The sequence below is a fragment of the Musca domestica genome, unplaced genomic scaffold, assembly GCF_030504385.1.
Source record: "Musca domestica strain aabys unplaced genomic scaffold, Musca_domestica.polishedcontigs.V.1.1 1, whole genome shotgun sequence".
NCBI classification, from domain to species: Eukaryota; Metazoa; Arthropoda; class Insecta; order Diptera; family Muscidae; genus Musca; species Musca domestica.
The window spans coordinates 5,039,520-5,055,784 of NW_026712114.1; the positions used below are offsets into that span (position 1 = coordinate 5,039,520).

The 16,265-nt window shown below is 34.0% G+C and overlaps 1 protein-coding gene across 2 annotated transcripts in view; it reads left to right on the plus strand.

Annotated features, from left to right (window-relative positions):
- Nucleotides 1–16,265, plus strand: part of LOC101891400 (dedicator of cytokinesis protein 1) — a 128,196-nt gene that overhangs the window by 91,113 nt on the left and 20,818 nt on the right. For both annotated transcript variants that reach the window (XM_059118056.1, XM_059118058.1), the window contains exons 6-11: nt 1–147; nt 4,923–5,124; nt 5,192–5,480; nt 5,541–5,761; nt 5,835–5,964; nt 9,412–9,586. In XM_059118056.1, the coding sequence (XP_058974039.1) occupies nt 1–147; nt 4,923–5,124; nt 5,192–5,480; nt 5,541–5,761; nt 5,835–5,964; nt 9,412–9,586 (1,164 nt within the window). The remainder of the gene's footprint in view (nt 148–4,922; nt 5,125–5,191; nt 5,481–5,540; nt 5,762–5,834; nt 5,965–9,411; nt 9,587–16,265) is intronic.

Consider the following 16,265-nt stretch of genomic DNA (forward strand, 5'->3'; position numbering starts at 1 on the left):
ATCCACGTGCCCATTGATGACTTCAAACAGTGCCATTTGAAATTTGTCTTCAAACATCGCAGTTCCAATGAACAAAAAGATAAATCTGAGAAGCCTTTTGGCCTGTCTTATATTAAACTAATGCAGGATAATGGTACAACAATAACGGTAAGTTGGAAGAAAGTCCTATTTTCCTTAAAATAGTAGAATAGATTAAAAGGCATATGCCCTCAGCCATAGGTCTACAGAGGTTACAGATATTATTTGATAAGACCAAAACGTGCCTCATCGAAATATCGATTTTAGACTCTAGGTCTATTTGTGCTAAATCCGTTTCAGGACATTTAGGGTAGATCTAGCGATGTCCGTCCGTCTGGCTACCCTCAGCCATATGGCTACAGAGGGTATATATTATTTGATAAGGCCAAAACGTGGCTCATCGAAATATCGATTTTAGACTCCAGGTCTCTTTGGACTAAATCCGTTTCAGGACATTTAGAGTCGATCTAGCGATGTCCGTCCGTCTGGCTAACTCTCGAAGGGAGTATCCAATTTGGTTTGAACTTGGTACATCGTAATATTATTATTAAACATAGATCGACTTCGGAGATGGTTAACATTGGTCCACTCCTTCTGGTAACTCCCCCTACAAAAATTCGATATCTTCAAAAAAAAAAAAAAAAAAAAAAAACATTTTATTGCACAGATAGAGAAAGGATAATCCGATTATACTCCAAATTTGCAAATCCTAATATTCGCATTAGTGCTAAGTCAGGTGCGAAAATTGACAATATCGGTCCACTCCATCAGGTACCTCAACCTCAAAGGGTCAACATTTTGAATAATTATAACTCTTATAAAATGTGATGCCAGAGTCCGATTGTCTTTAACTTACACATATCACAATATTTTTATTAAACCAAGATCTGGTGTGAAGATGGAATATATCGGCCCACGCCTTCTGGTACCTCCCCCACAAAGGTTCAAAAATTTGAATATCCATGAAGCTCACAAAACATGAAATCTTATGAAATTCTGATTTCATTTAGACTTGGCACATCTCAATATTTCCATCAACAGAAGATCTGTTATAGTGATGGAAGAGATCGGACCTTTTCTTCCGGTACCTCCCCCACAAAGGGTCAATTTTTTTAATATCAAAAACGATCATAAAATTCGAAATAAGTATCCGGTTCTCTTCACATTTCACACTTCCCATTATTTCTACTAACACAAGATCAGGTGTGAAGATGGAATATAGCGGTCCACTCCTTCTGGTACTTCCCCCACAAAGGCTCAGAATTTGGAATATTCATGAAGCTCATACAACACGAAATTAACATGCGATTCCATTCAGACTTGGCACATCTGAATATTTCCATCAACACAATATCTGTTATAAAGATGGTAGATATCGGACCATTCCTTCTGCTACCTCCCCCACAAATGGTCAAAGTTTTGAATAACCTAAACGATCATAAAATCAGAAATAAGCATAGGGTTCTTTTCATTCACGGTACATCCCAATATTTATATGAACTCAAGATCTGTTGCGAATATGGGATATATCGGTCTACCCCTTCAGGTACCTCCCCCACAAAGAGATCAAAATTTTGAATAAGTGAAAGTTAAATAAGCATGCGATTCTCTTTAAATTTCACATATCCCAATATGTATACTAACGAAAGATCTAGTGCGAAGATGGCATGTATTGGCCTACTCCTTCAGGTACCTCCCCCACAGAGGGGTTGTCATCATTTTTAATAATAAAACGGTTATATAATGCGAAATAAGCGTCTGATTCTTTCTCAATTTCGCACATTCTAATATTTCTTCTAACTCAAGATCTGGTGTGAGAATGGTGGGTATCGGTCCACTCCTTCTGATACCTTCCCCAAAAATAGGGTCCCAATTGTCAATACTTATATCTCTCATAACTTGCGAAACAATTCAGCGATATTTTTCAAAACTTGGCATAGCTAAATATTTCTCTCAAGATTTGATGTGAATATGAAATTTATCGGCCCACTTCTTTTCGTATCTCCCCACTATACATGGTACTTCACGCAGATTTTAACATTTTTCAAAAATTATCACATATCTCAGAAAAAATGAAGGAAGTATTCGATATTGTTCAAATCTGCCCCGTTGCAATATTTATAACAAATTTAGGTCAGATACGAAATGAAAAATATTGGCAGACTCCTTTGAAACCTCCCCGATGAAGGTTTGAATAATAATAAATGCGAGTCAAAATATATTTGAATAAACGGAGATACTTATTTAAATAAAGGGTATAACTTGAATGAATTAATAAATTATTAATAGTTAGAACACATCCCTTTTAACAAGTCTCAACTTAGGTTCGGGTTCTATAAAAAAACCACCCATACAATGCCAAGTTTTAAGTTCCTAGTCCAATTTCCCGCAGAATGGCCTGCAATTTGGTATTCACTGTCCTTAACAAGTCGAAGATTATTTCACAAAGATATTGAGTATTTCTAAAGGTTTGGTGACCCTACATTTAAAAATTTCGAAGCCAACTGATTTGGTTCCAATTTAACCCAACCGGTGCTATGATAAAATATGCTCAGCCATATGTATGTACATTTATTTAAATAAACTTGCTGAGGATATACAGACAGATGTCGGTGATACCGACTGATTGACTCTTTAACTTGTTATACCCTCTACCATAGTATGGATGGTATATTAAGTTTGTCATTCAATTTGTAACTCCTCGAAATACACATTTTAGACCTCACAGAGTATATATATTCTTGATCAGCATAAAATTCTATGTCGACTTAGCAATGCTTGGACGGATGGACGTCTGTGAAAATCACTCTAGCTTCCGAACGAAATGAATTAAGTTGATAAAATTTTACTGAAATCTATATTATGTCTGCAGGACTTTTGGTATTGAAAATGGGCCATGTAGGTCCACATCTTCGAATAGCCCCCATATAATTGTACCTCCCTATTTTCGGTTTTTTGGTGATTTTAGCTACATTATTCACCGGAATTGTTCCAAATTTAGTATTTGAAGTTCGTAATGGATACTACAGCTTATGACGGAAAATTGTCAGTGCAGGTAAACGTCTTCGAATAGCCCCCATATATTGGTACCTCCCGATATTCGGCATTTTGATGATTTTAGCGACATTATTCACCGGAATTGTTTCAAATTTGGTATTTGAAGTTCGTAATGGATGCTGCAGCCTGTGACAGAAAATTGTCTGTGCAGGTCCACATATTCGTATAGCTCCCATATGATGGTACCTTTCGATATTCGGTATTTTGATGATTTTAGCGACATTATTAACCGGAATTGTTTCAAATTTGGTATTTGGAGTTCGTAATGGATACTACAGCCTATGACAGAAATTTGTCTGTGTGGGTCCATGTCTTCGTATAGCCCCCATATAACGGTACCTTTCGATATTCGGTATTTTGATGATTTTAGCGACATTATTTACCGGAATTGCTTCAAATTTGGTATTTGAAGTTTGTAATGGATACTTAAGCCTATGACAGAAAATTATCTGTGCAGGACCGCGTTTTGGTATAGCCCCCATATATTGGTATCTCCCTATATTCGGTATTTTGATGATTTTAATGACATTATTCACCGGAATTGCTTCAAATTTCGCATTTGATGTTCGTAATGGGTGCTACATCCTATGACAGAAAATTATCTTTGCAGGTCCGCGTCTTCGTATAGCCCCCATATAACGGTACCTCCCGATATTCGGTATTTTGATAACTTTAGCAACATTATTCGCCCGAATTGTTTCAAATTTGGTATTTGAAGTTCGTAATGGATAATACAGCCTAATATAAAACATTGTCTGTGCCGGTCCACGTCTACGTATAGCCCCCATATAGTGGTACCTCCCGATATTCGGTATTTTGATGATTTTAGCGAAATTATTCACCGGAAATGTTTCAAATTTGCTAATTTGGAGTTCGTAATGGATACTACATCCTATGACAGAGAATTGTCTGTGCAGGTCCACGTCTTCGTATAGCTCCCATATAAGGGTATCTCCCGATATTCGGTCTTTTGATAATTTTAGCTACATCACTCACCGATTTTTTTTTTTTTCAAATTTCATTTGAATATTGTTCGGGTTGTGACAAAAGGTCCATGTCGCCGTATAGACCCTAACATAATGGCTACATTCGGTATTTTTTTTTAATTTTTATCAGAATTTTTAACGGAATTTATTTATTTATTTTTTTTTTTTTGAAAATTGCCAAATTCATTCCAAATCGTAGAGGGTATTCAAAGTTAGGCCCGGCCGAACTTACAGCTTTTTTATTTGGAATTATTAATAGGTAGAAGACATCCCTACTAAAAAGTCTTAACATAGGTCCGGGTTATTGAAAACTAGCCATAATGATAAAGGATAAGTGAAGATAAGATAATGATAAGATTTAAGGTCCTAGTCCCATTTCCCGCAGAAATGCATATGCATTTTCATTGAAGGAATCTGCAGGCCATAATTAGTGGCGTGAAATATTAAATAACAAATTGAAAAAAATATATATATGTCTCCGCAACGCATAGACAAACTTAACATCGTTTTTAATGTTTCGCTGCTTGTATATGCTCTAGCGAATCGATATTAAAATTTTCTAACCTAATATATATTTTTTACAAGTAAAAACCTTTTGCCTTTGTGGTCTCCAAATGTCTTCTATTCCGAAGTCATAAACTTTTTCAATGGGACACATTGTTGGACCTTTAAAACTATTCAGGCTTCTAGTGTGGTGTTGTTTTTTCAAACGAAGAAAAATGAAACCTGCATCTTCTTTCTCTGGTAGTCAGTGTTTCTTATTTCGTTTCCTTAGAGATGCAACTTTGACTCAAATTTCCTGAAAATTAATTAAATTTGAGTCATTTATTTATCTAATGTTTTTTTATTTTTATTTTCCAGCAAGGACAACACATATTGGCCGTTTATAAAATCGATCACAAAAAATTGGATAAAAACAATTCCAACAACGTTTATTTGGAGTTGCCGGCCACTGTCAACGAATTGCAAGGAGCAAAACCTTCCAATGGTGGTTTTTCTTTATTACCCAAAGATCAAATGGTGATTGGCGTTAATTTGTGCAGCACAAAATTGACTCAAAGTGGTAAGTATTTCATAAAATCACTAATAATTTCAAAACTTTTTCTAATTTAACATTTTAACAATTTCAGTAAGCCTTTTGGGTTTGTTAAATTGGTCTGCCCATCGTGAAACGCTAGAAGAATCCCTTAACGCCTTGTCCAATGTACCTGGTGAAGAGGTTGTGAAATTTTTACAAGACATTTTAGATGCCCTATTCAATATCCTTGTGGAAAATGATAATCCCGAAAAATATGATCAGTTGGTCTTTATGAGCATTATTCACTTGATTGAAACGGTGTCCGATTTGAAATATCAACATTTCTTAACCGTATTGGATGTCTATATCAATGAGAGTTTTTCAGCAACATTGGCTTATGCGTGAGTGGAATGCAATTTTTATAATTAAAATTTATTAATTAAATTTTATTATTTATATAGCAAACTCATTGATGTCCTTCAACGCAATGTCCAAGAAGCAATTGATCCAAAGGAAAAATCAGTCGATGGTATTGAGATCGATGAACGCATCGAGGTTAAACGTCTGTATAAGACCACAAGATATTTACATTATGTCATGAAATTTATCATACGCTCGCGCATATTGTTTGCCGCCATCAATGGCAATTCGGATTATGAAGATTTTGCCAATAAGCTACATGGTAAGTGAAAATTATACAATATTTTCGGTATGGTATTTAAAAATGTGTTTATTTTGATTTGTTTTTTTTTTAGAACTTTTGGAAATGTTTATCAAAATGATTGCCTGTCCCACGGACCTCCTGAAATCAGAGGGAGCATTGCTGAAAAATCTTCACATTATTGCCACGGATTTAATGCAAGTTTTTGATCCGGTTCGGTTGAGGTGAGTATTAAAATGCAAAGGGTGGTTTTTAAAATATAAAGGATATAGGAGTTTAGCATAGACGTTGAAACAAGAAGAAAAATTTTTCCTGAAAATGACTGTCGAAATATTGGAAAATAAAAATCAAAATTATAAAAATAAAACACTGATGTTTTCAATTGATCTTAAGCCAAAATAAAGTTAATAAGAATTGAGATATAGGAAAGTAAAAAAAAAACAAGTAACAATTGGTTTTGCCGATTTACCTTTGATGATCTTCTTAGAATCACTTTCTGTGTCGATTTATACATGTCGGTCCGTCTATCCATGTATTCTTGAGAACAAAATGCAGGTCACATTTATTATCCGACTGAGCTGAAAATTTCCAAACAATATTTGTTTGGCCCAAGGACAACCCCTATTGAAATTGGTGATAATCGGATCAGATTTAGATATAGCTCCCATATATCTTCAACCGATTTCGGGTTATTTGCGCACCAAGTGGCCAATATAAGTTCAAATCATCTGAAATTTTTTACATCCCTCTAAAGTGAGTCTGGAAGCAAGTACATCAAATTTAAAGAACATCTCTTTTGGTATTCCCATAGCTCCCATACACATGTTTTTTCCGATTTGGGGTTTCAAGTCCTTCACATGCGTTATTGCACGCCACAAGAATGATATTAGGTACCTTACATCAGATACTGCTCAAAATAACTCTGTCAAATTTTATCGAGATCGGTTCGGATTAGAATATAGCTCCCATATATATCTTTATCCGATATGATGTTTATTGTGCAACAAATGGCTAATATCAGCCCAAATGATGTGGATTTTGACAAATACCACAGAATTCATTCGACACTTCAAATATGGTGTAAATCGGTTCATATATAGCTATAGCTCCCATATATTTGTTTTATCCGATTTGGGGTCTAAAGTCCCTCACACGCACAGAATGATATTTGGTACCAGATATCAGATACAGCTCTGAAATAAGTGTTTCCAATTCTGTCAAGATTGCTTCAGATTTGGATATAGCTTCAGATTTGGATATAGCTTTAGATTTGGATATAGCAATAGCTCTCATATATAGCTTTCATCCGATTTGGTGTTTAAGTTCCCCACATTCGTAATATGCATCCCACAGGAATGATGTTTGTTATCAGATTTCAGATATCAGATAGAGCCCAGAAATACCTCTGCCAAATTTTATCAAGATTGGTTCAGATTCGAATATAGCTCCCAAATATATCTTCAACCGACTCCGGGTTAATTGTGCACCAAATAGCCAATATCAGTCCAAATGACCTGAATTTTGGCTTATCCGACCGAATTCAGTCTCGAAGCAAGTACATCAAATTTTAAGAAAATCGGTTCAGATATAGCCATTGCTCCCATATATATGTTTCATTCGATTTGGTGTTTAAGTCCGTCACATTCGTAATATGCATTCGACAAAAATGATGTTTGGTACTTGATATCAGATAGAGCCCAAAAATACCTTTGCCAACTTTTATCGAGAGCGGCTAAAATTTGGATATAGCTCCCATATATATCCATAATCCGATTTCAGGTTTATTGTGCAAATAATGGCTAATATCAGCTCAAATGGATCGATTTTCGGGACGTAAGTTTCCATTTGACGCAACTCTGCTCGAGATTATTATAATTAATATAATCCTTCTTGAAGTGATATCATGCCCTCTATAGCAATGTTATTTGGTAAAAAAGATTAAAATATCCGTGCGTCAAATTTAGTGAAAATCGATTCAGAATTGGATATACCTCCCATATATTAGTTCCCTCTGAAACCAAACTGTAACTGCTCTAAAGCCAAATGCTGATAGGTGGTAGATGATCTACTTCAAATAATTTCTTTTGTTACGGGAGCTCTACTATATATACATAGTAGTGTAGGGTATCATATAGTCGGCCCCGCCCGACTTTTGACTTTTCCCCACAGGTTTCTTTCTTTTTCCCCTCCCTCTAAAGTGAGTCTGGAAGCAAGTACATCAAATTTAAAGAACATCTCTTTTGGTATTCCCATAGCTCCCATACACATGTTTTTTCCGATTTGGGGTTTCAAGTCCTTCACATGCGTTATTGCACGCCACAAGAATGATATTAGGTACCTTACATCAGATACTGCTCAAAAATAACTCTGTCAAATTTTATCGAGATCGGTTCGGATTAGAATATAGCTCCCATATATATCTTTATCCGATATGATGTTTATTGTGCAACAAATGGCTAATATCAGCCCAAATGATGTGGATTTTGACAAATACCACAGAATTCATTCGACACTTCAAATATGGTGTAAATCGGTTCATATATAGCTATAGCTCCCATATATTTGTTTTATCCGATTTGGGGTCTAAAGTCCCTCACACGCACAGAATGATATTTGGTACCAGATATCAGATACAGCTCTGAAATAAGTGTTTCCAATTCTGTCAAGATTGCTTCAGATTTGGATATAGCTTCAGATTTGGATATAGCTTTAGATTTGGATATAGCAATAGCTCTCATATATAGCTTTCATCCGATTTGGTGTTTAAGTTCCCCACATTCGTAATATGCATCCCACAGGAATGATGTTTGTTATCAGATTTCAGATATCAGATAGAGCCCAGAAATACCTCTGCCAAATTTTATCAAGATTGGTTCAGATTCGAATATAGCTCCCAAATATATCTTCAACCGACTCCGGGTTAATTGTGCACCAAATAGCCAATATCAGTCCAAATGACCTGAATTTTGGCTTATCCGACCGAATTCAGTCTCGAAGCAAGTACATCAAATTTTAAGAAAATCGGTTCAGATATAGCCATTGCTCCCATATATATGTTTCATTCGATTTGGTGTTTAAGTCCGTCACATTCGTAATATGCATTCGACAAAAATGATGTTTGGTACTTGATATCAGATAGAGCCCAAAAATACCTTTGCCAACTTTTATCGAGAGCGGCTAAAATTTGGATATAGCTCCCATATATATCCATAATCCGATTTCAGGTTTATTGTGCAAATAATGGCTAATATCAGCTCAAATGGATCGATTTTCGGGACGTAAGTTTCCATTTGACGCAACTCTGCTCGAGATTATTATAATTAATATAATCCTTCTTGAAGTGATATCATGCCCTCTATAGCAATGTTATTTGGTAAAAAAGATTAAAATATCCGTGCGTCAAATTTAGTGAAAATCGATTCAGAATTGGATATACCTCCCATATATTAGTTCCCTCTGAAACCAAACTGTAACTGCTCTAAAGCCAAATGCTGATAGGTGGTAGATGATCTACTTCAAATAATTTCTTTTGTTACGGGAGCTCTACTATATATACATAGTAGTGTAGGGTATCATATAGTCGGCCCCGCCCGACTTTTGACTTTTCCCCACAGGTTTCTTTCTTTTTCCCATAGCTTTTTTTATATTTTAATTCCCCTGTATTTTTTCAGCATTGTCATTGTCAACATTTTAAAACAATTCCCACCACGACGCTTGACTCAATCGAAAATGGGTTGCATCAAAGATTTTGTGGACTCAAAACTATTCCATTTACCCGAATGTCGTGCCATTCTATTGCCGGTGTTTTGTAATCACATCAAGGATCGTTTGGAGAGCAAAGAGGAGGTATGTAATTTTTTCAAAAATAAAATTTCTACATCATTTTCTTTTAGTCATTTTTTATTTAATTTTTTTTTTATTAACTTCTGAGAACGAATTAAAAAAACTGTTTCCTGTGCTAATGCATTTGCCATGTAATACATACATACTTTATTAAACATTGTTCTCTTTAATGCATTGTGTCGTTTTTATCGCATTGTTTGTTAACTTGTTTTTTTTTTTTTTTCAATAACATTAAGCTTGACCCGAAACTAATACGTCTGTTTTAAATTCATTAATAAATCATAACTGCATAAAATTAAACTCAACACAAATTTTTTGATGTATACCTTTATAATGCATAGATTATCTTAAAAAATAGCTGAAAAAGTATAAAAATAAATAATCAGGACCTCAATTCTTTTTCTATGAAAATATAAAATAAAAACTTTTACAATCGAAAGATATGTCTAATAAAAATTATTATAAAGGACATTATTTTCATAGAATGAGAATCCAATCCCAGGTGTGTGTTGGAAACCGTTTCTTCGATATGTAAAATTGGGATTGGATATATTTTAATGGTTTATAAGTAGTGAGTCAATATTGTCTCATATAACTGTTCCAGATCTCTACATGTGATATGTAGTAATTTTTGGAAAATTATGAAATGTGCATGAGATACCAAATATAGTGCGCCGAAGCATTTCACTTCATCTAATACTTCTTTCCAAGTTAATGCGAATAATTTTAAAACTTTTGTGGGGGAGATATCAAAAGGACTGAGCCGATGAACTTTATATTCACATCAGATCTCAGGTTTCCAAGTTTTAAAAGAATCGCTGACTTCTTCCGCAAATTATAAGAGACATAAATATTGAAAATTGTGACCCTTTGTGGGGGAGATTGGTATGGTATGAGGGGTAGGTCGATATCTATCAACTTCACACCAGACCTTGTGTTAATAGAAATATTTGGATAAGTGAAATCTGAAAGGAATCGGATGCTTACTTAGCATTTATAATCTTGACTATTTGAGATATATTCCATCTACACGGCAGGTCGTGTGTTAGCGGGAATGTTAGGATGTGCTAAGTTTGAAAAAAATCTGTACTCATTGAGTGTTTTATGAACTTCATAGATATTCAAAATTTTGACCCTTGTTTTGTTTTGATAGCAATTTTGAGCTGTGCAAAATCTGAATGAAATCAGATGATAATTTCGCCCTTTGTGGGGGGGGGGGGTACCAGAAGGAGTTGACCTATATATTCCATCTTCACGCCAAACCTTGGGTCAACAAAAATATTCAAAATCTTGAACCCTATGTGGAGAAGTACCAGAAGAAATGGGACGATCTCTACCATCGGCGAGTTTGAATGGAATAGTACGTTAATATTGTATTTAAGAGCTTCATGAATGTTCAAAATTTTGAGCCTTTGTGGGGGATATACCAGAAGGAGTGGACTGATATTGTCCATCTTCGAACTCAATCTAAGTTTGACAATAATATTACGATGTACCCGATTTGGATCAAATCGGATACTACCTTCGAAAGTTATGGTGCGCACCAACTAGACAGACGGACGGACATCGCTATATCGACTTCTAATGTCCTGAAACGGATTTGGTAAAGAGACCTAGGGTCTATAAACCGTTATTTCGACTAGGAACGTTTTGACCGTATCAAATAATATATATATATATATATATATATATATATATATATATATATATATATATATATATATATAATATATATATATATATATATATATATATATATATATATATATATATATATATATATATATATATATATATATATATATAGCCATATGGCTGAGGATATAAAAATCACAATTTCCACAAAACTATTTAGTCGAATTTTCAATATCTGGTAAATCGATTTATGCTAAAACCAAGGCCTACATAAGGTTAACCAGGGAGCCCATGTGCATGGCCTATATAAGGCCGGCCAGTAAAAATTCGCTACAAAGAAAAACTATTGAGTTTATTGTCAACTTGTTGTAAAAAGTAGACCTTATATCAGCCTTGCGACGAATCGAAATGGTTTCCATCATATAAATACCTGAATATAACATTAAAATAATATTCAAAACCATTGTTTTTGAATTCCTGAATTTACAATAAAAAAACTAGATAAATAAATCACGTATTACTGAGGGCAACAATGTTTAATAAGAATATGTAATTAAAAAATAAACATTTGTTACGTGTTTGAGCATGTTTATGTTATTCATTATTTTTCGCATTTTCTAGATATATATTTTTATATAAAATGTTTTTTGTTTATTATGCATGATGTTCGTCTATTGTATTTTTTTTTATGCCAATTATGTGTTTATGTTTTGTCCTAAATCAAAAGCAAAAAATCATCAGTACCCCCCATTGCCATAAAATATCAATTTTTTTTTGTCGAAACAAAATAGAATTTTAAGAATTGAACCATTGTCGTATTGCCTTAGATTTTAGTAAATATTTTGCACGCCGAATTTGTTATTTTGTTAACTTTTTATTTCAGTTAATAATTAAAATTTTATTTTTTATAGTAATAATAAAATATAAAATTAGTTTATATTATAAAATATTATAAATTAAGTAGCATTAGATTTAAGCACACCGAAATGTTTGTAATCTCTCTCTAATTCATCATCGTACACTCATTCATAGCATACCAGCAATCAAGCAAGAGAACAATAATAATTCATATTCATGTAATTATACTCTCAGCCATATGGCTACAGAGGGTATATATCATTTGATACGGCCAAAACGTGCCTAGTCGAAATAATGGTTTTAGACCCTAGGTCTCTTTGGACCAAATACGTTTCAGAACATTTGGAGTCGATCTAGCGATGTCCGTCCGTCCATCCGTCTGTTTGCCTGTCTGATCAAACTTAGATCGAGTTCGGAGGTCGAGAAGGTCATTTCAAAAAAAAAAAAAAATAATAAAAAAAATAATCCGACTTTGCTCCAATTTTGCAGATCCTAATATTTTCATCAGTGCTAGGTCATGTGCGAAAATGGGCAATATCGGTCCACTTCATCAGGTACCTCCCCCACGAAGGGTCAAATTTTTAAATAATTACAACTCTCATAAAATGCGATGTAAGAGTCCGACTGTCTTCAAATTTCACACATCCCAATATTTATATTAACCCAAGGTCTGGTGTTAAGATGGAATATATCGGTCCACTCCTTCTGGTACCTCCCCCACAAATGTTCGAAATTTTCAAAAAAAATATATTTTTTGCATAAAAAGAGAAACGATAATCCGATTTTGCTGCAGGTGTGAAAATGGACAATATCGGTCCACTCCTTCTGGCATCTTCCCAACAATGTGTCGAAATTTTGAATAACCAAAAGGATCATAAAATCCGAAATAAGCATCTGGATCTCTTCAAATTACAAACATCACCATATTTTTATTAACCCAAGGTCGGGTGTGAAAATGGAATATATCGGTCCACTCCTTCTGGTACCTCCCCCATAAAGGGTCAAAATTTGGAATATCCATGTAGCTCCTGAAACGCGAAATTACCATCCGATTCCATTCAGACTTGGTACATTCCAATATTTCCATAAACACAAGATCTGTTATAAAGATGGTACAGATCGAGCCATTTCTTCTGGTACCTCCCCCACATAGGGTTCAAGATTTTGAGAAACCAAACGCTCAGAGTAAGCCAAATAAGCATTCAACTCTCTTCAAATTACACACATCACATTATTTTTATTAATCCAATGTTTGGTGGGGAGATGGGACATATGGTTCCACACCTTCTGGTACCTCCCCCACAAAGGGTCAACATTTTGAGTATCCATGAAGCTCATAAAACGCGAAATTAACATCCGATTCCATTCAGACTTGGCACATTCCGATATTTCCATAAACACAAAATCTCTTGCAAAGATGGTAGAGATCGGACCATTCCTTCTGGTACCTCTCCCACCAAGGGTCAAAGTTTTGAATAACAAAAAACGATCATAAAATCCTTAATAAGCTCCCGATTCTCTTCAAATTACACATATCACAATATTTTTTTATTAAGGCCTGTTATAAAAATTTTTTTACACAAGATCTGTTACAAATATGGTACAGATCGGATCATTTCTTCTGGTACCGAAATTTATGTTTTCCCATAAAACTGAATATAAATGTTCGATATTCTTGTAATTTTGCCCATACCAAAATTTTTATCTGTATTAGATGAAGTATGAAAATCGAATACTTCTGCCCGCTTTATCTGTTACCTCACTCATATTTTCCACATTTTCGAAAATGTTGGCCCATATCTCATATAAAGTATAGGAAGTAGTCGATATAGTCCAAATCTGTCACATTGTAATATTTTTATCAGTCTTAGGTCAGATACGAATTGGTCAATATTGGCCAACTGCTTCGGAACCTCCCCCATTAAGGGGGTCTACAGTTTGAATAATAGTAACTCAAGGCTGGGGGTATACATCTGTCGGCATAACCGACTGATACTATTTTACTTGTTTTTTTTTTTTGTCACTACCATAATATCACCACCATAATATCACAGTATCATTCATTCATTTAGTGTTTGACATCATACATATCTTAGAAATCGATTATAGCAACAGTGCAACAGATTACCGACTTAACTGAATCGAAAAAATATAACACTTTTTATTATTAATTATATATCCTATGTTTGTTATTACCACCACACACATCATTATTTATCCATTGAACACCCATCTCATCATTGTCATCAACGTAATTAATGTTAGACATTTTAGCTTTCTTTCTCTTTTTTGTGTTTTTTATCTTTTGTTTTGTGAACTTTTGACAACACCAAAAAAACTGCTACTCCACTCATTTGAATGTGACCACCAACCAACCACCACCAACCAATAGCAACAACACCAAACAACAAACATTCGTTGTAATCCATTTTCTTTTCGTTTTTATTATTTTTTTCTTCTAATTTGGGTTTTAATATTTTTTTTTTATTTTTTACATTCATTTGTTATTGACTTGTCGTTTTTCTTTTCTAATTTTTCTTCCTTCTCTGTCTGTGTAACTGATAATATCTTTTTGTTTTCTTTTCTTGTATTGTAATATTGTGATATTTTTTTGTTCATATATCCACCCTGTTTTGTATCCTGTTTAGAGGATACAAATTTAGAGATATTTTTTCAAAGGATGCTCCATCTGGCGGTGGTTTATTAAAATGTGGGTTATTTGAATTTGAGAAAAATATTTGAAACTGCAATTTCATACGGGGGGCTCTTAGGATCCATATGGCTTCTATCGTATAGAGCCTAATTTTGTTAAACCTATTTTGATTATTTATTAAATGGTATATTGAGATTTTTTCAATATTTTGTATTGTGGAAAAGTAAAATAATTAGAAGCAAAAATTAAAAAAAATTCAATTTTTTTATTTATAATTAATTTGACCAAAAATGTCCTTCAATAAATAATTCAAATTGGTCAAAAATCAATTCTCAAGATTTTTTCAATTTTATTATTATTATTTTAATTATTTCTGAAAAAGGTATATTCAGATTTTATTCAATATTATGTGAAAAGTAGTCGAATTTTTATACCCTACACCACACAGTGGTAAGGATATTATGTTTGTAACATGGAAGGAAGGAAGGAAGGAAGAAGGAAGCGAGATAGACCCATAGTTATTTTGAGGATCTTCATAGAATCACCTTCTGAGTCGATTTATGCATGTCAGTCCGTCTGTCAATGTATTCTTGTGAACAAAATGCAGGTCACATTTATTATCCGATTTAGATGAAATTTTCCAAACCATATTTTTTTTGGCCCAAGGACGAACCGTATTGAAATTGGTAATAACCGGATGTTTTATCCGATTTGGGGTTTGAAGTCCCTCAGAAGCGTATTATGCATTCCACAACAATGTTATTTGGTACCAGATATCAGATACAGCTCTGAAATAAGTGTATCAAATTTTGTCAAGATCGGTTCAGATTAGGATATAGCTCCCATATATAACTTTATCCGATATGAGGTTTATTCGGCACCAAATGGCTAATATCAGCCCAAATGGACTGCATTTTGGTAATTACGACTGAATTCATCCTAGAAACCAGTACTTCAAATTTTGTGCAAATCGGTTCAGATAAAGCTATATCTGCAATATATATATTTCATCCGATTTGTGGTTTTAAGTCATTCACATTCGTAATATGCATTACACAACAATGATATTTGGTACCAGATATTAGATAAAGGTCTGAAATAAGTGTATCAAATTTTGTCAAGATCGGTCCAGATTAGAATATAGCTCCCATATATAACTTTATCCGATATGAGGTTTATTCGGCACCAAATGGACTGCATTTTGCTAATTATGACTGAATTCTTCCTAGAAACCAGTACCTCAAATTTTGTGCAAATCGGTTCAGATATAGCTATAGCTGCCATACATAAGTTATATCCGATTTGTACGATTGGTATGAGATATCAGATAAAGCTCTGAAATAGGTGAATCAAATTTTGTCAAGATCGGTTCAGATTTGGATATAGCCCCCATACGTATCTTCAACCGATTTCGGGTTAATTGTGCTCCAAATGACCAATGTTTGTCCAAATGACCTGAATTTTACTACATCCCACCGAATTTAGTCTAGAAGCAAATACATTAAATTTGGTGAAAATCGATTCAGATATAGCTAT